At 51.4% G+C, this 23,014-nt stretch overlaps 1 protein-coding gene across 1 annotated transcript in view; it reads left to right on the top strand.

Moving 5' to 3' along the window:
* Positions 1-456: 456 nt before the first annotated feature.
* Positions 457-23,014, top strand: part of TMEM132C (transmembrane protein 132C) — a 1,063,202-nt gene continuing 1,040,644 nt past the window's right edge. Inside the window, exon 1 of the mRNA XM_078668022.1 lies at positions 457-604. Within this exon, the coding sequence (XP_078524148.1) occupies positions 466-604 (139 nt within the window). The 5' untranslated portion in view covers positions 457-465. The remainder of the gene's footprint in view (positions 605-23,014) is intronic.

Raw genomic sequence — 23,014 nt, 5'->3', positions numbered from 1 at the left:
TTCTGAGCGCGCAATCCCCGAAGCGGCCACTAGATGGCGCAGTCGGGCCTTGAACCGTCCTCTGGCCGAGAAGGACTGCTCAGGAGCCAGCAGCAAGAAGCCTGTGTGGCTGCTATGGATGAAGGCTCAGACATCCCGGCGCACGAGGAGGAGGAGGAGGTGGCGAGGAGGCTTCTCAGCTGCTGCGCTGCAAACTCTTTGGCGCATGTTTTTAAATTAAAAGGCATGGACTGAGTGTGGCTGGGAGAGGCAGGAGCTGCGCCTTGAAGCCCCGGAGCGCGTGACACAGCGCTGTGAACTTCACCCCAGCCCCGGGAGGGATGGAGGAACCCCGGCATCTCACCGCCTTGGACGTGAGGGTCCCTCGCTGGCTGCGGGGCCGGGGGGGCTGGAGGGCAGCTTCTCACTGGCGCAGAGCATGACCCCCTGGTGGCCGGGCTGGACCCCCTGCTGAGGAGGAGGAGGATGGGTGCACCATCTCTGCACGTGGGAAGGCCCCCCTGCGTCCTGGGGACCACCATGGATTATCGGAGGGGCCCCAAGTCCTGGAGTGTGCGCCTCTGCGCAGCGGCGGGTCTGCTGTTCGCAGCTTGTTTCTGGAGAGGTGAGTGCGGTGTCTGAGCGGAGGTGTGAAGTTCAGTGTTAGTGCAGGAGGTGTGCAGTTCAGTGTTAGTGCAGGACTCAGAGGTGTGTGTGTAGCTCCTGGACGCCCGCCCGCCTCTCTCAAGCGCTCAGTCAAGGGTCCTTGGAGGTGCTGGAAGTGCAGGTGTGTTTGTGGGTACCATGCGTCTCTTACTGAGGGGCCCCAGTGCCATGTACCACTGTGTAAGACCAGTGTGCAGTGATGAAGTGTGAGCCCCCTCTCGGGGGGTGGCCCCCACTGCACGCGACAGGGGGGGGGGGGCTTCCAATGACACTTCTTTGCTGAAAGGGACTGTCGGAGTTCATCTTTCGCGACTTTTCATTGTAAATGGGGTTGAATCTGGGCTTTGTGGAGCTGACTTACAATCTGTTCAGAAAAGTCTCTTCCGGAGAGTGAAACATGTACATAAAATGCCAAACCTGCGCCCGTTTGTGAACAGGGACATCTGACAGCGTGTTTTGTGTGTATGTATTAAATTCAGGAGGTTTGTAGAGTGTTGAAATAGCAAGAAAGTGTCTTCAAGGCGCAGTGCCCAGCCAGCTACTAACCAACGCGCTTAATCTTTCTTTATTGATGTGGACAGGAGGACTGGGGGGCGGGGGGGGGGGGGTGAGATGCTTTGGGATTCACATGTCTGATCTCTACAAGGATTCACATGTCTGATCTCTGCAAGGATTCACATGTCTGATCTCTGCAAGGATTCACATGTCTGATCTCTGCAAGGATTCACATGTCTGATCTCTACAAGGATTCACATGTCTGATCTCTACAAGGATTCACATGTCTGATCTCTACAAGGATTCACATGTCTGATCTCTACAAGGATTCACATGTCTGATCTCTACAAGGATTCACATGTCTGATCTCTGCAAGGATTCACATGTCTGATCTCTGCAAGGATTCACATGTCTGATCTCTACAAGGATTCACATGTCTGATCTCTACAAGGATTCACATGTCTGATTTTTTTAGTGATTCACTTCTCTGACTCTGTAGGTGTTCACATCTGATCACTGTATCGATTCACATGTCTGATCCCAATAAGGATTCACACGTCTGATCTCTGTATCACGCTACGCAGAAATGACCAGTTGCAGTCACACATGTCCACACATAGATTGGGAGCTGATGGGACTTTTGGTTCTGATCCATACATGAGACTCCGATAGAACTCTTTCTTTGGGTGACGTGTTCTCCACATGGTTCGGGAAGTGTGGGATGTCCTGGTGAGAGTGAAATGTCCCAATCATTTGTCAATTAGATTCATTCATGGGATTTATATTTATGGTCAATATCTTGGCTACAATGATATGAACACATAAAAATCACCTGTGTGGTCTGTGTCTTGTGGTCTGTGTGTTGGATTGTGATGTGTGATGTTTGAAAATCTCCTGTGTGGTCTGTGTGTTGAGCTGTGGTGTTTGACAATCTCCTCTGTGGTCTGTGTGTTGAGCTGTGGTGTTTGACAATCTCCTGTGTGGTCTGTGTGTTGGGCTGTGGTGTTTGACAATCTCCTCTGTGGTCTGTGTGTTGAGCTGTGGTGTTTGACAATCTCCTCTGTGGTCTGTGTGTTGAGCTGTGGTGTTTGACAATCTCCTCTGTGGTCTGTGTGTTGAGCTGTGGTGTTTGACAATCTCCTCTGTGGTCTGTGTGTTGAGCTGTGGTGTTTGACAATCTCCTCTGTGGTCTGTGTGTTGGGCTGTGGTGTTTGACAATCTCCTCTGTGGTCTGTGTGTTGGGCTGTGATGAGATGACTTGTTGGGAAATACTTGTCTGATCCATTTCCTGGACTACGGTGAGAAGAGAATTTGTAGGAATGAGGTCTCTGTGCCGCGCGCTCTCCCACAATGGGACACTTTTGTGACGTCACACAACTGGTGTGTGTGGTAAGTTACAGCTTGTTGGGAGTGATCTATACGTTTGTGTGCTACGGTGGCATGATTGTTGAGAATTGCATGTATGATCTGCATGTGAGACTACAATGTAATTTATTTGTGGTAATCACATACGTGATCCATATTTTGCAACAATATGGTGAAATATTAGAGCTCCTAGTTGTGATCTGTGTGTCACGCTCACTGGCAGGATCGTTGGGGATCTAATCAGATCTGTCCGATGCACTTTGATGAGACCATTTCTGGGGGTCTCATGTTGAGTGAGATTCTTGAGCGCAGTGGGAAGATTTGTTTGGGTCGATTGCCTCAAACTTGTATCTGACCGTGGCAGAGTGTGACGTCCGTAAAGATCTGGCGGGAGTGATCAGCGGATCCCCGGGTCAGCCTTCAATGGATCCTTTGTTGGGAGTCACACGAATGATCCTAGTGTCAGAAAGCAGAGCGATGATTTTGTGGGAATTGAATATTTCATGCATGTGTTTGACAATCCCATGTTTGTTCTGTTTCAATGATGTGTTTGGGATGCGTGTGTGATCAGTGAGTCAGCCTCAATCTGTCAATGTTTTGAGAGTCACTCCTGTGATCTGTGTGTGTTGGCCAACTGTGGGGTACTTTGTTGGCAACCACGTCTTATTTCTGCATCTGGCCGCAGCGCGTTCACTTGTCTCATCCATGCCTTTGGATTCAGCGCAACGCGTTGCTGGGATCACGCGTCATCGTTGTATGTGACTGTGGCAGTGTTCTCTTTTGGGATCAGATGACACGTCTCATCCTGTGCCAGGTGATGATTCCGTAGTATGTCTCACACGGTATGCGTGATCAGGCTTCTGAGGGATCATAGAGCAGTTGTGTGGGGTTCACTGGCTACAATCCGTTGAATTGCTGGGATCTCGCGTCATCGTTGTATGTGACTGTGGCAGCATTCTTTTTTGGGATCAGATGACACATGTCTCATCCTGTGCCAGGTGATGATGCTGTAGCATGTCTCACACGGTATGCGTGATCAGGCTTCTGAGGATCATAGAGCAGTTGTGTGGGGTTCACTGGCTACAATCCGTTGAATTGCTGGGATCTCGCGTCATCCTTGTACAGGCCACGGGTTGAGTTTTTTTTAATCATGTATCTCATTCGTATGTTTAGCTATGATAGGATGAAATGTTTGTAACATGTCTGCTCAAAATGGGAGGATTTGCTCAGAATTGCATGCAAGCGACAGACAACTGTTTGGAATCACGCCTATAATCCATGTGACGCGGTACAGTGGAATCCAATGTTGAGACATGTCTGATCTGTGTTTTGGGCAATTATGGTAAGACGGGTGGGGAGTCTCATGACTGATATGCACTCCCGGCTTTGATGGAAATTCACGTTGGGATTGACGTGTGCCATCCATGTTTCAGGCTACGGCAAATGCATGATCCGAGTTTCAGGTAGAATGAGTTGAATTGTTGTGAACACATCTGCTCTGTGTTTAGGCTGAATAGAGGATTGCTGGGAAGCCCATGTCTGGTCTGACGGTCAGACGTGTCCGTGTTTGCAATCATATGTTCATCCATGTGTCAAGCTACAGCAGCTGAACTGGTGGTCTCCGCATGTCTGATGCATGTACAGTGCTGTAAGGAGACGGACGTGTGGGAATCCTTGCACTGGGCTAAAGCAGGACACATCTTTGGGAGTCACGTCTTTGATCCATGTTTGGGTACACCGGGTGAGTTTGCGGGAGTTTGCGGGAGGAGCATGTCTCAGAGTCGCATGTGGAGTTGTGCATGAGGCTTGGTTTTGTTGTACTTTATTATTTAGTCTTGGCTGGTTGTTTCAGTCTGTGGGGGGAGTGTGTGTCTCTAGTGTGGCAGAGCTCTGTGTTCCCTCTAGTTACCCTTGAAGTTGTGTGGTTCTGCTTGGCTAGGCCATGCTGCCCTGGGCTCATATCTGGAGCTGTGTACTAGGCTTGTGATTGGTTGAGGTGCTGCCTTGTTTAGTCTTCTCTCCTGCTTGTGTCTGGCTGTGGTGGTTGCTTGTGTCTCTGGTCCGCTAGGCCTTAAGTCTGAAGTTGTGTGCCCCCCTCAGCCCCCCCCCCCCCCCCCCCCCCCCACCGGGGTCATCAGATCCCACCCTGCGGATCAGGCTGTAAATCCGCGCGCCGATCTCTGTCCATCCCTCCGGGGGGGGGGGGGGGGGGGGGGGGAAGCTGCTAATGGAAAGTTTCCAGCGGATCAATGGCCGCTGAGATGTCAGGATGCCCCGGGCCCGTGTATTTATTATTTTAATTAAGTGGAGCTGAGGGGGGGGGACCCGCTGCCAGAGAGCAGCCCCGACCCCCCCCCCCCCCTCCTGTAAACTTGACTCTGAGAGGAGAAGGGGCGGGGCTGGGGAGGCGCTGGGCGGAGGGGGGCTAGTGCCCCCTCTCCCATTGATCCCGCATTAGCTCGTGCTGGCACTCGGGGCAGGATATTCAAATGAGCTGGAGGATTACCCGGGACCCCCAGACAGGCCTCCTTTATCCTCGCGCCGTTCCCAGGGCCCTTCGGGCCCCGCCCCCTTTCGTCGGGCAATGATCTCGAGAGGTGGGTACCAGGAGTCTGGGGGCTCCGCAGCCTCTGAGGAAGGGCAGAGTTACAACGAGGGGGCATCCCCGAGGCACACAGACCCACGGGACAGGGATCTATCCTTGTGTAGCGCCTTCTGAGTGCCTGGCACTTCGAAGCACCGACACAGTGACACACAGACCCACGGGGCAGGGATCTATCTTTGTGTAGCGCCTGCTCATGGCCTGGCACTTCGAAGCACCGAGACGAGACACACAGACCCACGGGGCAGGGATCTATCCTTGTGTAGCGCCTGCTCATGGCCTGGCACTTCGAAGCACCGAGACACACAGACCCACGGGGCAGGGATCTATCCTTGTGTAGCGCCTGCTCATGGCCTGGCACTTCGAAGCACCGAGGCACCGCGTGATCCTCGCAGCCCCCCTGCTGTGACGCCACGCGTGACCCTCGAGGATGCACCAAAGAGCAGGAGGCGCTCTGAGCCTCGGGGGCAGCTCTGGGTCGAAATAACCCCAACAAACCAATACCACCGAAGAGCGAGCGCACACACACCTTTCCCCTGCTTCAAACAGAAGGAAATTCAGAAAGGTTTCAGATCGTTCTCCGGGATGTGCCCTGTGGGTGGGCAGTGCCCCCCGCACCCCCCTTCCAGGCATTGCCCCGCCGTGTCCTGCGCCTTCAAGGGCTTGGAGTTGGCAGTAAAATGCTTCTAAAACGGCATTTCCCAAATTGTGGGTCACGTGCAAAAGTCCAAGCAATAAAAAAGATGCCTTAAACCCTCTATTTATCCTGTTGCATTCGCTGCCCTCCAAAGACAGAGGTCAGCCGTCAGGTTATGGTTTTAAAGGGGGAGCGGGGGTTCGAAACCACTCTCAGTTTGCAATCAGAGAAAGAAGTGTAAAATGAATAATGTGACAATTTTTCTGGAGTGTAAGAGGTGTGAAAGGGAAGGCCGTAGGATGTCATTCTTCTAAAAGTGAACTGTGCGCGTTCAGCAGCTGGGACGCAACAATGAAGCATCTGTATGTCATTCTGAACTGTGAATGAAACAAATCAAGACACTTCTTTCACTTGGTGAGGCACAAATAAATATTCACCCAACCCGATTTCCCATTTTATTATTCGTGTGCGATACCGTTTAATGAATACCCTGTGTCTGTGCACATTCAGTGCCAATTGTGCTGGAAAATGTGCGGTCCGTACGGACAGGGCCCTGACACACAGGGCCCGATTCACAGAACTAACTTAAGACAAAATCCTAAATTTACTACTTTTGGTATTCACAGAAGTTAGGATTTTGTCTTAAATTTGTCTTAAGACAGACTTAAGACAGACTTAAGTTAGGATTTTGTCTTAAGTCTGTCTTAAGTCTGTCTTAGGACAAACTTAAGACAAAATCCTAACTTCTTTGAATACCAAAAGTAGTAAGTTTAGGATTTTGTCTTAAGTTAGTTCTGTGAATCGGCCCCTCAATGCTTTAGTTACATAACAAAATAAAAACTAGGTGGATCACAGAAATTTTTCTTACCCTGATCTTTGTCGGTCCCGGTCCGTCACGGCTCTTGGTGCCGCTTGAACGGAAGAACGCAAATCCTCCCCTTCTCTAACTGCACTTCCGGTTTTTCCTCCCCTTAAGGGAGATGGGTGCGCGGCCGCGCCGAAGGCGCGCCAATGCAAGCCCGTCTGCGCCCGTCCGCGACTGGCTTGTGGCCGCGCCAGATATGCTGCTACTGAGGGTAGGGACAGCAAGAGGATCTCCTGGTCCAGGTTGGATCTACTCGCGATGAATACAGCGAGGCACTGTGAGGCAAAAAAGGTTGATTTAGCAAAGGCCGAGTTACCGCAGGTATGCTTGCACTGTGGCAAGGTTTGATGTGAGGACTGCTTGGTACTCAACCAGATCGGTCAGCATAAATCCATTCCTATAACGGGTCCCCCCGGTTTAATTTTTAGAGCTGGCCTACTGAATTGCAGATCTTTTGCTTGGCACGCAGAGGATATTTGGTTATTGTTGATGGACTCGGAGTGGGACGCCTTGTTCCTGACAGAAACATGGCTGAATGAAGACAATTTGACTACCATCGCATTAGCGGTCCCTCTGGGTTTTAAAATGAGTTTTTCGGACCGGGAAAGTGACAGATAAATTTACGCTGTCATCCTCGCTACCTACTACCATCATAGGTATGGAGGGGTTAAATTTCTGCCTGCAAGTCAACACCCAACTTTCATTGGCAGGGATAGTTATCTATAGACCCCCGGATTGTACGGGGGTCAGTTCTGGTGAACTTATGGACATCATTGTCCAAAACTCCCTCCTACAACCCCACTTTATAGTAGTGGGGGATTTTAATGTTCATGTAGACAGGTCTAGCTGCTCCCTGGCGGCTCAGTTAATATCTACCTTGAGCACTGCTAACTTAATACAAATTATTACCAGACCCACGCATCGAGCAGGGCACACGCTTGATCTGATCTTTTCTAACATTAGGGACACGACAGCAGAGACGCCGAAGCCGCTGCTTTGGTCGGACCACTATTTGATCTCCTTTTCTATTACACTGCCTCTTGGCTGTCAGACTGTTGGCAGACGCTCCTTTCTGCATAGGCAATGGAAAAACCTTCGATCTGACACCATTGGCGCTGTCCTGGCAACCAATCCCCCTGCACTGACGTCAGATCCTAACACTGATGCAGTTGCACTGAATCGATGGATAGGAGATATGGTGGAGACCATCGCGCCAGCTAAAATCGCCTTGTCTCGCAGGGAATCCCCCTCAGCCCCTTGGTTCTCAGCGGAGCTGAGGGTGGAAAAGTCTGCTTGTAAAAAGTTGCAGCGTGCATGGCGGGTGAATTATGGCGAATCAGCCAAGGTTTGCTATAAAACAGCCATTCGCAAGCTGAAAAAATCAGTACAAAAAGCAAAAAAACTCTTCATTGCCACCTCTATCCAACATGCAAATCCATCCAGCAAAAAAGTTTTTAAAATAGTGCAGTCTTTTTTTAAGCCTAGAATCATTGAAACAGAAGTCACCCCATCTCAGACTCTTTGTGAAGACATTTCGAATTTCTTTGATGATAAAATTAAGAAAGTGTATGGTACTTTCGCCGGCTGCAGTCCCACTGTATTGGTAGACACTGTTGAAATCAGCGCTCCCCCCCCCCCGACTTTAAGTCAATTCCATCTGATTTCATTCATGGAAGCACAGCAGGAAATAAAGAGGTGTAAATCAGGGGCTCCGGACAATCCCTGCCCTCCGAAGCTCTGGAACCTGATGGCGGAGTCAATTGTGAATACTCTCCTGCATATATGGAACAGGTCCATCACATCCGGGGTGTTTCCGGATTGCTGGAAACACGCCACACTCCAATAGTTTTACGGAGGAGAATAAGATCTTGCATGAAACACAATCGGGTTTTAGGGCCGGCTTTAGCATCGAGACTGCCCTGATTGAGGTAGCTGAGTCAGTCAGGTGGTCTTTAGATTCAGGAGCATCAGCTTCGCTGGTGCTCCTGGATCTATCTGCCGCTTTCGATACGGTCGACCACGACAGACTCTTGCAGCGCCTAGAGGACATTGGCCTTCAGGATAAAGCACTTGCGTGGCTTTGTTCGGATGTATGACATTACAACGCATGCTTTTACATCGCATGCTTTTACATCGCAGTTTTTACAACGCATGCTGTTACAACGCATAGCGCTTTGGGGTGCTGGATAGTGAATAGTTTAATTTACTATTCCAACTCCAGTCCCCGTGGATAGTAGGGAAGGTGTTGGATAGTAAATTAAATCTATTCCCTATCCTAGAGCGCCCTCCAGTGCAATGCGTTGTAATGGTTTGCGTTGTAAAAGTTGCGATGTAAAAGCACTGCGTGGTAAAAGTTGCATTGTAAAGGATGTTTCCCCTTTGTTCGTATCTGACAAATCGGTCACAGAAAGTGGCGCTGGGCTCTTTCTCCTCGAAACCGAAGCGGCTGGGGTGTGGGGTCCCTCAGGGATCGGCACTGAGCCCTCTGCTTTTTAATATTTATTTAGCTCCGCTCTTCACCTTGACTGCCAACTGGGGGGTCACGGCAATTTCATATGCTGACGACACCCAGCTTGTTTTTCCTTACTCAGAAGTGTCGGAGGCAGCTTTTGCCAAATTCAAGGGGTGCCTCCGCGATGTAACCAGCTGGATGAATACCAACAAACTAAAATTAAATGCGGGCAAGACGGAGGTGATTTTTTTTGGGAAAGGCGTTCACCCCCCCTCGGATCTGTGGTGGCCATCTGAGATGGGCCCGCGCCTCTCCCCAGCACAAAGGCAAAAATTTGGGGGTGTGGTGGGATGATAGCCTGTCCTTCTCCTCCCACATCCAGCAGGTCGTAGCAGGGTGCCTAAGCAAATTGAGGAATTTGCGTAGGTTCCTCCTGCTTCTACCGGAAGACTGTCGAAAAATGGTAATCCATGCGACTGTTACTTCAAGGCTGGATTATGCTAACGGCCTCTAATTGGGCCTACCTAAATATTTGATTCAACGCTTGCAGACCGTGCAAAATGCGGCTGCGAGGCTGATAAAACATATCCCTTTTAAACAGCATGTCTCTCCGCATTTGCGCGATCTGCACTGACTCCCGGTGGCAAGCAGAATCAAATTTAAGGCTCTAAGCCTGGCTTTTAGAGCTCTCAGCGGGACCTGCCCCAACTATCTGAAAGCGAGACTCCCTAGGTATGTACAGGCGAGACTTTTGCGCTCTAACTCCCGTTTTCAGTTACACGCCCCGCAAATTAGAAAGGCGCGTCTCGGAGGCAGGACTTTTTCGGCCAGCACGGTAAAGTTGTGGAATGCCTTACCGCCGGCCATTCAGTCAGCAGCATCAAAAGTTGGGTTTAGGAAGCTATTAAAAACATGGCTATTCACTCAATAGCTCTGAGCCACTGGTGCTATTTACTGTTCCACTGAGCTACTCATATAGCTCCGGGACACCTCCGACGGAGGTAACTGTTCGCGCTCTATAAAACTCTGTATAATTATGGCCTTGTTCCCCATATCCATCTTTGGACTATCAGGATATCCAATCAGGTGCACAGCTTACAATATAAAACTCTCAATTTAGGGTCACCAAACCCACCTAGTTCGTCTATTTTCTACCCGCTGTAACTTCATCGCCTCTAAGAGGCCAGATAATGAATGTGCAGTCAGTCCTCTAAATCTTGTATCTGTCCTTGTTACATCTGCTTTTACCGTCATCCTTAACCCCGGTGTCCATCTGGCGTCGTCGCTGGCAGACGGAAGGATGGGACCGGCAAAGTCCTTTTGAAGGAGTCTGCCCTGGACCTCGAGGCAGGGCCGGACAGGCTCCTCGTCCTCTTGCCAACAGTCACTAGAGTTGGTGAGATGGTTCGACCCACCATATATCAAACATCTTGAAGAGCACCGGCTGCTGGATGAGTTGAAGGCCTGGTCCAGGCACCGAGACCGCCTCTGAGGTCTCCTGAGGCCAAGATCACAAGGATGGCACGTCCACTGCTCCACCCTGGCTCCTGTCCCACCCAGGCTCCTGCGTCACCCAGGCTCCTGCCCAACCCTGGCTCCTGCCCCACCCTGGCTCCTGCCCCACCCTGGCCCCTGCCTCACCCTGGCTCCTGCCTCACCCTGCTCCACCCTGGCTCGTGCTCCACCCTGGCCCCGGCCTCACCCTGGCTCCTGCCCCACCCTGGCTCCTGCCCCACCCAGGGTCCTGCCTCACCAGGCTTCCATGACCCACCATGGCTCCTGCCCCACCGAGGCTCCTGCCCCACCCTGGCTCCTGCCTCACCAGGCTTCCATGACCCACCATGGCTCCTGCCCCACCGAGGCTCCTGCTCCACCCTGGCTCCTGCCCCACCCTGGCTCCTGCCCCACCCTGGCTCCTGCCCCACCCAGGCTCCTGCCCCACCCTGTCTCCTGCCTCACCCTGGCTCCTGCCTCACCCTGGCTCCTGCCCCACCCTGGCTCCTGCCCCACCCTGGCTCCTGCCCCACCCTGGCCCCGGCCTCACCCTGGCTCCTGCCCCTCCCTGGCTCCTGCACCACCCTGTCTCCTGCCTCACCAGGCCTCCATGACCCACCCTGGCTCCTGCCCCACCCAGGCTCCTGCCCCACCCTGGTACCTGCCCCACCCTGGCTCCTGCCTCACCCTGGCCCCGGCCTCACCCCGGCTCCTGCCTCACCCTGGCTCCTGCCCCACCCTTGCTCCTGCCCGGCTCCTGCCCCACCCTGGCTCCTGCCCCACCCTGGATCCTGCCCCACCCTGGCTCCTGCCTCACCCTGGCTCCTGCCTCACCCTGGCTCCTGCCCCACCCTGGCTCCTGCCCGGCTCCTGGCCCACCCTGGCTCCTGCCTCACCCTGGCTCCTGCTCCACCCTGGCTCCTGCCTCACCCTGGCTCCTGCCCCACCCTGGCTCCTGCCTCACCCTCGCTCCTGCCCCACCCTGGCTCCTGCCTCACCCTGGCTCCTGCCCCACCCTGGCTCCGGCCGCACCCAGGGTCCTGTCCCACCCAGGCTCCTGTCTCACCAGGCCTCCATGACCCACCCTGGCTCCTGCCCCACCCAGGCTCCTGCCCCACCCTGGCTCCTGCCTCACCCTGGCTCCTGCCCCACCCTGGCACCTGCCTCACCCTGGCTCCTGCCTCACCCTGGCTCCTGCCCCACCCTGGCTCCTGCCTCACCCTGGCTCCTGCCCCACCCTGGCTCCTGACCCACCCTGGCTCCGGCCTCACCCTGGCTCCTGCCTCACCCTGGCTCCTGCCCCACCCTGGCTCCTGCCTCACCCTGGCTCCTGCCCCACTCTGGCTCCTGCCCCACCCTGGCTCCTGCCCCACCCTGGCTCCTGCCTCACCCTGGCTCCTGCCCCACCCTGGCTCCTGCCTCACCCTGGCTCCTGCCTCACCCTGGCTCCTGACCCACCCTGGCTCCGGCCTCACCCTGGCTCCTGCCTCACCCTGGCTCCTGCCCCACCCTGGCTCCTGCCTCACCCTGGCTCCTGCCCCACTCTGGCTCCTGCCCCACCCTGGCTCCTGCCCCACCCTGGCTCCTGCCTCACCCTGGCTCCTGCCCCACCCTGGCTCCTGCCTCACCCTGGCTCCTGCCCCACCCTGGCTCGTGCCCCACCCAGGCTCCTGCCCCACCCTGGCTCCTGCCTCACCCTGGCTCCTGCCCCACCCTGGCACCTGCCTCACCCTGGCTCCTGCCTCACCCTGGCTCCTGCCCCACCCTGGCTCCTGCCTTACTCTGGCTCCTGCCCCACCCTGGCTCCTGCCCACCCTGACTCCTGCCCGGCTCCTGCCCCACCCAGGCTCCTGCCCCACCCTGGCTCCTGCCTCACCCTGGCTCCTGCCCCACCCTGGCACCTGCCTCACCCTGGCTCCTGCCTCACCCTGGCTCCTGCCCCACCCTGGCTCCTGCCTCACCCTGGCTCCTGCCCCACCCTAGCTCCTGCCTCACCCTGGCTCCTGCCTCACCCTGGCTCCTGCCCCACCCTGGCTCCTGCCTCACCCTGGCTCCTGCCCCACCCTGGCTCCTGCCTCACCCTGGCTCCTGCCCCACCCTGGCACCTGCCTCACCCTGGCTCCTGCCTCACCCTGGCTCCTGCCCCACCCTGGCTCCTGCCTCACCCTGGCTCCTGCCCCACCCTCGCTCCTGCCTCACCCTCGCTCCTGCCTCACCCTGGCTCCTGCCTCACCCTGGCTCCTGCCCCACCCTGGCTCCTGCCTCACCCTGGCTCCTGCCCCACCCTGGCACCTGCCTCACCCTGGCTCCTGCCTCACCCTGGCTCCTGCCCCACCCTGGCTCCTGCCTCACCCTGGCTCCTGCCCCACCCTCGCTCCTGCCTCACCCTGGCTCCTGCCTCACCCTGGCTCCTGCCCCACCCTGGCTCCTGCCTCACCCTGGCTCCTGCCTCACCCTGGCTCCTGCCCCACCCTGGCTCCTGCCTCACCCTGGCTCCTGCCCCACCCTGGCACCTGCCTCACCCTGGCTCCTGCCTCACCCTGGCTCCTGCCCCACCCTGGCTCCTGCCTCACCCTGGCTCCTGCCCCACCCTCGCTCCTGCCTCACCCTGGCTCCTGCCTCACCCTGGCTCCTGCCCCACCCTGGCTCCTGCCTCACCCTCGCTCCTGCCCCACCCTGGCTCCTGCCTCACCCTGGCTCCTGCCCCACCCTCGCTCCTGCCTCACCCTGGCTCCTGCCTCACCCTGGCTCCTGCCCCACCCTGGCTCCTGCCCCACCCTGGCTCCTGCCCCACCCTGGCTCCTGCCTTACTCTGGCTCCTGCCCCACCCTGGCTCGTGCCCCACCCAGGCTCCTGCCCCACCCTGGCTCCTGCCTCACCCTGGCTCCTGCCCCACCCTGGCTCCTGCCCCACCCTGGCTCCTGCACCACCCTGGCTCCTGCCCCACCCTGGCTCCTGCCCCACCCTGGCTCCTGCACCACCCTGGCTCCTGCCCCACCCTGGCTCCTGCCCCACCCTGGCCCCGGCCTCACCCTGGCTCCTGCTCCACCGCCCATGCCATGCTGGCCACGCCGGCCTTCCTTAGTCAGACACATACCAGCTTCAGGGTGTTCAGAGTGTGGCAGCCTGACTTGAAAGGAGCTTTTGTGCTTTTAAAATCGAAACGTGCATTTATAGCAATTTTCATGCGTTTTAAGACTTAAATTGAACCAGGCCTCAATTAGGCCTTGGCACAATTTGAACTAACATAAATGTTATGCATGTTGTGTTATGTTATGTTATGTATCTTATGTTATGTATGTTGTGCTATGTCATGTATGTTGTTTGATGTTCTGTTATGTATGTTATGTTACGTTATGTTATGCATGTTGTGTTATGTTATGTTATGTATCTTATGTCATGTATGTTGTGCTATGTCATGTATGTTGTTTGATGTTCTGTTATGTATGTTATGTTACGTTATGTTATGTCTGTTGTGTGATGTTATGCTATGTATGTTATGTTAGGTATGCTGTGTCATGTTCTGTTATCTTATGTATGTTGTGTTATGTTATAGACCCTTCTAAAGCGCATGGATACCCGCAGGTGTCTCGGCGCTGTCTTTGCCAGACCTCTTGAAAGACAGCCTTCTGATTACCAAACAACCAGGGGCCTCATTTATGAGAAATGACGCATCGCTGCGTGGAAGCAGCGATGCGTCACTTCTCAGTGCGCACTCCTTGCGACATTCCTGATGAGTTATATTTAATGTATGACGCATCATGTCGGAAGGAGTTACAGATACGTCAGTATTTCTGACGTATCTGTAAGTGCAAAAGTGACGCATTGCTGGAGTGTGTCACAAAAGTGACGCAACTCCAGCAATGTGTCCTTTCACATGGGGCAAGCCCCTTGTGAAAGAGCCTGCGTCAGTCTTACGCCTGCTGTGAGGCAGGTGCAAGATTTTGACGCAACGGCGTCCTAAAAGTGACGCAGTGAAATCTGTCACTTCTACGACACTTCCTTGCGTCAATACGCCCCCCCCCTTGCATACATTATACCTAGCGCATGTATAATGTGGCGCAGAGGTTTACAAAGTGACGCATCTGCCTAGATGCGTCACTTTGTAAATATGACTCAACAAGGCCCATTTTTTACACCACTGGTGCGTCACAAAAAGTGATGCACCGGCGGCGTAAAAGTGACGCATGACCTCATAAATGAGGCCCCAGGTGTTCAACACTTTTGTGAAGGATAAAAGGCTGCCCACAGATTTAATGTGAAAAGGTAGAGCCTTCCATGCTTTCGCTGTGCAAACAAAGCTTCTTCCGAAGTTAAAGCTCTGTTTACGTGTCTGCCTGGCGCGTGCACTCCGGGCGCGTGCACCAAGAGGGCCAGAGTGCTCTGGAAGAAGTAGCCAACTTGTGGAAGAGACCCCTGGCTGCGTCTCTCGTGGGTCTCCCTGCCAGGGCTCTGCACTACTTTCAGTAACAATGGTTTCTTGTTGATGTAACTAGTTTTGAACACCTCTGGACGTTGTTAGGTCAGAAGGGGGCACAGTAGTGGCAGTGGGCTGGTGCTGAGGTGATGGGGCTTCCTGAGGCGTGAGAATGTGAAAATGTGATTTATTGCGGCAACGGCCGTACCACGCTGACTCTGCAGTTCTTTATAATTTCCATGCAAGAAACAGTACAAACCCTTGATTTTGGGGCTGAGCCAGAAGACATTTCCAGCGCTGCTGCGAACGGGGTTCGATTTTTCACTGAGCGGCCTGCACGGTTGAGGCTTTGTTATTTCGGATGTGGCTTATATTTTGTATTTCCTATTACTGAGACCCTTCATGGCCGGTGACTCCAATGTCTTGTTCTGAGATTCCTGCTGCATTTGCATTTTCGACGTCCTATGCTGCACTTTCATTCTTTAATAAACTTCATGGTGTTTCAAATTCCACTCTAGAACCACCTTTCTTAGTTAGGCCTTCTCCAGCGCCTTGAGACCCTCCGGGTGAGTAGTGCGCTATATAAATGCTCTGATTGATTGATTGATTCTCTTATCCACTGTATTTTGAAATGTTATTTTTAATCTTGTCTCTTGGGACACGTCGCCTCATAGACTTTGGGGCAGATCTACAAGGTAGTGCCACAGCGCGGCACCGCAAGCCCTTTGGCTGCGCCACGCTGCGGCACTTCCAAAGCACAGAGATACAACATATTTACCAGCATATGTCGCATCTCTGTGCTTCCTCTTGCGCTGGCGCACAAACTGCAGCCACTCGCTGGCACAGGCGCCCTTGCACCATGGTGCAAGGAGGCCTGCGTCGTGGAGAGATTGTTTTTGTGCAGGAAGGGGCACCTTCCTGCACAAAAACAACTTCTACAGGCATTTTCCTCTTTCAAAGCGTGCTGTAAAAAACATTTCTCCTCGTTGCGCCTCGCTACGCCACAGCATTCACACGCATCTCCAGATTTTCGATTTCTCATAAATCTGGAAATGTGTCTTGTTCCATGGGTGTCGCGTGAGAACACCCACAGCAACACCCATGGAACGTCCCTTCAACGCAAAGTGCTGAGTGTGAAGGGGCCGTATTTACAAGGACAGGAAAAGTCACGCAGGGTGGGTTTTCCTGTCCTTGTAAATATGGAGTAGCTCCCTGCGCCACCAGTACGTCACGAAAAGTGACGTACTGATGGCGCAGGGGGCTTGTAAATCTGCCCCTTTGAGTTTAATTTTTTACAAACAAACAAGGGAACGCGATGAGTAACTAAGGACCCCGGGTATCAATTATTTAAGCAACAAGTGGTCCTTAGAGCGAGAGTAGAGAAAACAATTAAAGTGTAGACCTCAATAGGTACTATATGCATTGTCAATGTCCAGCCGGACAAAGAATTTTAATATGCAGTATAATTGGAATAACAAGTGATACAAAAGGAAGAAAATATATACAACGGCACACAATCCTGCACCCGATACTGAGGACAGAGGGCAAACAAACAATAAACAAAACAGGTTTCAGGCAAAATTGGAGCTAAGGCAGCTTGTACTGGTCAGAGGATAAAACAAGCTAGCAGAAATAGTAACCACATTATGTATACACAATGGATCATAGTGGTACTATTTTCAATTGTCGACGACGTTTCGATCCCAAGCTCATTAATTAGGAGGATCATCATCAGGACTGAACAATTAGATTTGCCTGGTATAGACCACAATGCAATGTAAGCGTCCTTCTACGCATATGGCAAGGAAGGTTCGAGTGGCTCCGTTCAGGTGGGGTCGTAGGTTTATGCGCGCTTACGTTTGGCCACTCACGGATTGGGAGAGAGTTGAATAATGCACCAGCCGTGGCCGGGATGGTGCGACCGCTCCCTCGATCGTTGGCGAGGTCTGTAAGCGGCGTTAGGCTGGGCGGTTGCTTAGTTGCGGAGCGGCAACAATCTGCTTGACGTTCCTAGGCGCAATGGCAGGAACATCGTGTTCCTGCCATTGCGCCTTGGAACGTCAAGCAGCTTGGGATCGAAACGTCATTGACAATTGAAAATAGTACCAGTATGATTCATTGTGTATAAATAATGTGGTTACTATTTCTGCTAGCTTGTTTTATCCTCTGACCAGTACAAGCTGCCTTAGCTCCAATTTTGCCTGAAACCTGTTTTGTTTATTGTTTGTTTGCCCTCTCTTCTCTGTATTGGGTGCAGGATTGCGTCCCGTTGTATATATTTTCTTCCTTTTGTATCACTTGTTATTCCAATTATACTGCATATTAAAATTCTTTTTTTGACTATGCAATAAACTGATGCCAGGAATGTTTGACCATGTAATAAATTGACGAAAAAGCATATAAAAGACCATGCCACAGAGATGCAGTGAGAGCACCTCCTGACGATAGCCCCGGTGTCTGATGTGATGTGTTCTCCTCTGGAGAAATAAACCTGTTCTTCGCCTTCCACCTCCAGCGTTTGCCTCGTTATTTTGATCGCTAATCTTAAGGTGAATTAAAGGTGGTTTGCACCAAGCGGCATCGAAAGTCTTGGGAGTCTCGCTGCTTATCATCATCTCGCTCTAAGGACCACTGTTTGCTTGAATAAACCTTTGAGCTTAATGTCGTCTCGATCAACCCAACGTCAGGGTGCGCCATTGAGGTACAGATTTTCTTGGGGTCCTGCGTGCCCCCACTTGCCATCAAATTAAGGGAATCTGCTAAATTGTCCGAAGCTCTTCGTAGTCTGCACTGGTTGCAGTTTCTAGAAGGATCCCTTTGCCCACAAAGCCTAACGTGAAGCGGGCCCGTGCTACTTCTGTGCTGCTGACGTGTTAGCTGCCAAGTTTAAGCGGTCCCTTCCTTATGCATCTCCCCTCCTGCTATCAGTCCTCGTATTTAGAAATGTGTCCATGTGTGGGTTGTGCACACGGTATTGGCCTGTGCACATTAGAGGACCTTCTGTTGAGGAAGGCTGTTAAAATTCATCTACTGATGGTCTCTGTGTGATGTCATGAGTTCAATGCAAAGAGGCATCCAGGCGTTCATTGCACTTTAAAAGCATCAACTCATTTCAACTTCTTTCTTGCATGTGCAGCTCTTCGGTGTATGTAGTGGGTGCTTCAGGCATTACATCCAGGTCCACTGACAATCGTAGTACAATCCAGCAGAACTGATGGGCTGTGTCTCTTGTCTTTGGTGATGGGGTGGTGTCACCTGGGGGATGACCCGTGTGTTGTGTGTCTCACCTGTGGGCGGGCGGAGAGATAGCTCTGCTATCTGAAGCCTGAACATATCATTTGTCTAAACAGAGACTTTGCTTTTAGAGCTCATTTTAGAATCAGCTTTAACACGTGCTTTGTGTGGCCTTCTGCAGGTTGGTGTCCATGCTGCGGCAGTGCACCCCCCCCCCACCGTTCTAGTGTGTAGGTAACGCATGGCTGTGCCCTACGTCTTCAAACTGGTGAAAATGGACAGCAACATGCGTGTGAAACCTTATTCTGGTGTCAAACTAAGCCTGGGGCTGGGAAAACCTGCAGAATTGAAAAAAAAAAAAATATATATAGGAGTTTTATATAGCGTGAACTCGACCCAAAGGTAATCTGAGCACTTTACATGGGCACCAGTTGTGTAACAGAGGCACACATTCATTATGTTAGGCACGGGGAGATTAAGTCATTTCCCCAGAATCACAGGATGCTGCGTGTCCCCGCTGAGACTCAAACCCAGTTCCCCAGCTTTAAGGTCGACAGCTTTAGCCGTTATACCACATCCTCTCCCCGTTGGGAAAAATTGTTTAAAAATGCATAAACATTGCACAAGGAAACCACTAACTTGTGCACTGCTTCTTCCAGTGTTTCAGTTGTCTGCAGGTGTGTCTCTTGTGCTCTGTTTAAGATTGTCCTGTTGTCTCATTGCTGTATTGAGAACAGACCTTTAGAAGCCTCTATTCTACAGAATATGTCCACTCATCACAAATGAACATCAGAGACATTTGTGACAAAAGTTGCATTGTGTGATGCACATGGGCCTTGCAGGATTTTGAAACAGCATTGGTATTTTAGTGGATTTGACACTATGTGATTTGAAGACTTCGGGACAGGATTGAAACAAACAAGGTCGTTGTTATTCTAAGAGGCACCGTTTGTGATCCTGTCAGAGCGCCCTCTGCAGGACACTCTGCCCGATGCACTCTGTGTGCTCTGGGGTTGAAGAGACACCTGCGTCTTTTGAGGGCTGGAACACCTCTGTGGCAAGGTGATTTCAAGGTGACCCCTCCAGCCAGCTCTCAGCCCTGGGGGGTTCTGTAGGGATGACGCGGATCAGGGTGGGGCTGACAACAGCTGTTTCATTTAAATAAAGAATCATAATATTACCACCGGGCCGGCCCTCTCTTCTTCAGTCTGGGAGGAATGGAAGGCGCTTCAGGATTCAAACCCGACACTTGCTGAACACATCCCTGGCCAGGTGTGCTCGCCCAGTAAGCGCAGTATTCTCACCTGCAGGAGCGGCCACAAGCAGGCATCCGCTGCAATGTCCGCAAGAGCAGAGCGCCAAGGCCGCTGGGCATAGGATGCTGATTCCATGCACAAGAGCCGCAACCCTGCCATGGCCAGTGCGCAGGAGCTGCAGCCCTGCCATGGCCTGTGCGCAGGAGCGACAGCCCTGCCATGGCCAGTGCACAGGAGCCGCAACCCTGCAACGGTCAGTGCACAGGAGCCGCAACCCTACCATGGTCAGTGCACAGGAGCCGCAGCCCTGCAATGGTCAGTGCGCAGGAGCCGCAACCCTGCCACGGCCAGTGCGCAGGAGCCGCAACCCTGCAATGGTCAGTGCGCAGGAGCCGCAACCCTGCAATGGTCAGTGCGCAGGAGCCGCAACCCTGCCATGGTCAGTGTGCAGGAGCCGCAACCCTGCTATGGTCAGTGCGCAGGAGCAGCAACCCTGCCATGGTCAGTGCACAAAAGCTGCAACCCTACCATGGTGAGTGCGCAGGAGCCGCCACCCCTGCCACGGCCAGTGCGCAGGAGCGGCAGCCCTGCCACGGCCAGTGTGTAGGGAGCCGCAACCCTGCCGCGGCCATATTGTCAATATTGATGAGGATAGCATGACTTTTTTTTATATATATTTCCTGTTTTTCCTTCCCCCTTGCCTCCCATTTTCTTCATGTAAAGTAATGCGATAATATGCATTGTGTTAATAACTGTTGTACAAAACAATAATGTTGATAATTCTTGTCCTGATGATGATGTCACAAATGTAAAAAGGCATCGAAACGTCGTCGACTAAAAAACCCCATATGCAATATGATAATGCTATATTATTTGATGCAATGGTATGGTTATGTTTAAGAGATTGAGTCTGTAGCAATGACCACAAGTATACAGACAGATTTTCGCTTTGCCCTTTTGGCCATTTCTTTGTTGTTTTGTCTTGATTGTTGTGGGTCACGGCTGTGCCCACCTGTTATCTTTTTTGGTTCTTAAAATTCACTTTATCAACCAGAACATTTAAAATAAATTTCCTTGTCCGGCTGGACAAAAGACATACTACTTATCAGGTGTATGATTATTGTTTTTTGTATGTTATCTTGTCCACGTGTAGGGACCACTGTTTTTTGTAAATTGATACTGCCCAAGGTCCCTATGGCATACCTTTCGGGTTCCCTTGTCTTTGTGAAAACACGAGGATAGCATGACGGCAACCATCAAGGGCTTCCATGAGGAAAGACTTGTGATTGTTTTGACAACTGTAGTTTTGTACTTATGTGTACTTTATACCTGATGGTTACCAGATCGGAAGTCGTATGAGCAACACAGTAGGTCTGAGCTGATTATGGTGACACGCCAATAATAAACGTTATTGCCCTGCTTGTTTTGAATGAAAAGTGACGGTAAAGGCAGTAGGCCGAAAAAATATTGAATGTGAAAAGCATGTTAAGGTCAATAGGCATTTATAGGTGGATTGCTATTATTCTGTAATAAGGCCTATAGGTGGGTATGTAGTTGCATGAAAAGTCACAGATCACCTTTGCAGAGAAGGCTTTGACGTTGGTTACCGTCGCTGACAAACACCCGCGGTAGAAGATTTGTACAGAAATAATTCTTGCTAGAATCTCTTGAGAAGACCTGGAAGGCTTAAGTGTCTGTCTGCCAGGCCCTTTTAATTAAAAAATCATTAAATAACACACACAGCCATGTATATAAATATATATCCATATACTTATTGGACCTTTGGGTGATCTCTCTTCAGCCATTGGTCAGGCTGAGTGTCATTCACACAGTAGAGGCCAGTCTCTCAGCCAATGTTTGTGCAGAAAGATCAGTGTATTTGTGCAGCAGACTGTGCTTGTGTGGAGCAAGCACCACTCGGGTTCATCAAACACTGGCACTGTTCAAGTGTAAAATTGAGCGCCCCTGGGCATTCGAGCGCTATATAAATTTCAAAATCAAATCAAATAAACTGCTTAGTATTTCCCTCGATACGTGTCCAGCCATCACTTTACACGTCCATTGCCTACGCTGGTCGCTGTCCCAGCTTTAGCGGTCGTTTCGCAGCAGCGAAGCTGCGGACACACTCTTCACCGGATTCTAGTGCTTATCAAAAGTACCTAATATAGCGCTATCTCACATGCAAATGTTTCTTTCTACAGCTTTGCATCCTCGGAGACTATGCTATCTCAAAGTGCCTCTGCATTATTCGTAAAAATCCTGCATGAAAAACTGACCTTGTCTTAAAACCTCTGATTGTCGACTCTTTTTTCTGTCGCGTGGCTGGCTGCTCCATTTCCACCTCTGCCGCCTCCTCTCTCTGAGCACCGCCTGCTTCAAGGCACCTGCAGCTTTGCCATTAAGCCCTATTATTGTATTTCTGCAAATTGCCCACACCTCATTTCAGAGATCACAACCTCTCATTTAAAAGCCATACCACTGCCACTCACAATAGCCAATCTCCTCACAGCACCGTAATAATGCCGCCAACCATTTGCATAAATTCACGTTCCAGTAAAGATCGCACTTACCTCCCAGCAGTTTCATTCACAGCATCGCAATTGCAGTAAATGAATGGAAGGGTTTCTTTAAGAGAACAATCTAATCGCAATAAAAAACTCTAACTCCTGGAAACCCACCCCTGGCCTTGTGTTCTGGGGCAGCCGCTGCCACTGTAAAGCGCTTCAACGCCTTATCGGGGGTAGTCAGTGCTATTTAAATACAATGGGCCCGATTCACAGAACTAACTTAAGAAAAAATCCTAAACTTACTACTTTTGGTATTCACAGAAGTTAGGATTTTGTCTTAAGACAGACTTCAGACAGACTTAAGACAAAATCCTAACTTAAGTCTGTCTTAAGTCTGTCTTAAGTCTGTCTTAAGACAAACTTAAGACAAAATCCTAACTTCTGTGAATACCAAAAGTAGTAAGTTTAGGATTTTGTCTTGAGTTAGTTCTGTGAATCGGGCCCTGAGACTATATAACCCTCCTGACCCACACTGATACCATACCATAATACTAGGACTGGCAACATATTAATTATATCGATGTAACTGCCGTAATTCTTTTCCATTCACGTAAAAGAATTCGCATGAAATGACTAAGATCATACCATTATGCCACGTCACTTAAGTTTGGGGAGAAATTTTAATAGAAGATATGTCATTTGGGTAATTTTAGAACATGAGCAGTGTTTCAAATCATTTTTTCACCCAAGAGAACTGCTCAGGAAACTTTTGATAGCAAAAGTACAAATCCGAACATATTCTTAATATGGAACTCGTTTAGAAATTAGATTTTTAGAGTTGAATCTTTAGCTGAATGAGACCATTTGACAATTGATTGAGTGCAGGATACATTTTGCGTACTTTCACATAATTACACTACAGCAAATTGTACAAGCTTCACATACCCCTACTTAATAATCAGCAGCCTGGTAGTTTATTGTAGTTCACGAAGAACGCATGATAATTATTCACTTATACGGCTTGGCACAAAGCCTGGGCGGAGTT

This window comes from Lissotriton helveticus, chromosome 11, assembly GCF_964261635.1.
Source record: "Lissotriton helveticus chromosome 11, aLisHel1.1, whole genome shotgun sequence".
NCBI lineage: Eukaryota > Metazoa > Chordata > Amphibia > Caudata > Salamandridae > Lissotriton > Lissotriton helveticus.
Note: the sequence above shows the minus strand (reverse complement) of the source record. Positions and strands in the feature narration are given on the sequence as shown.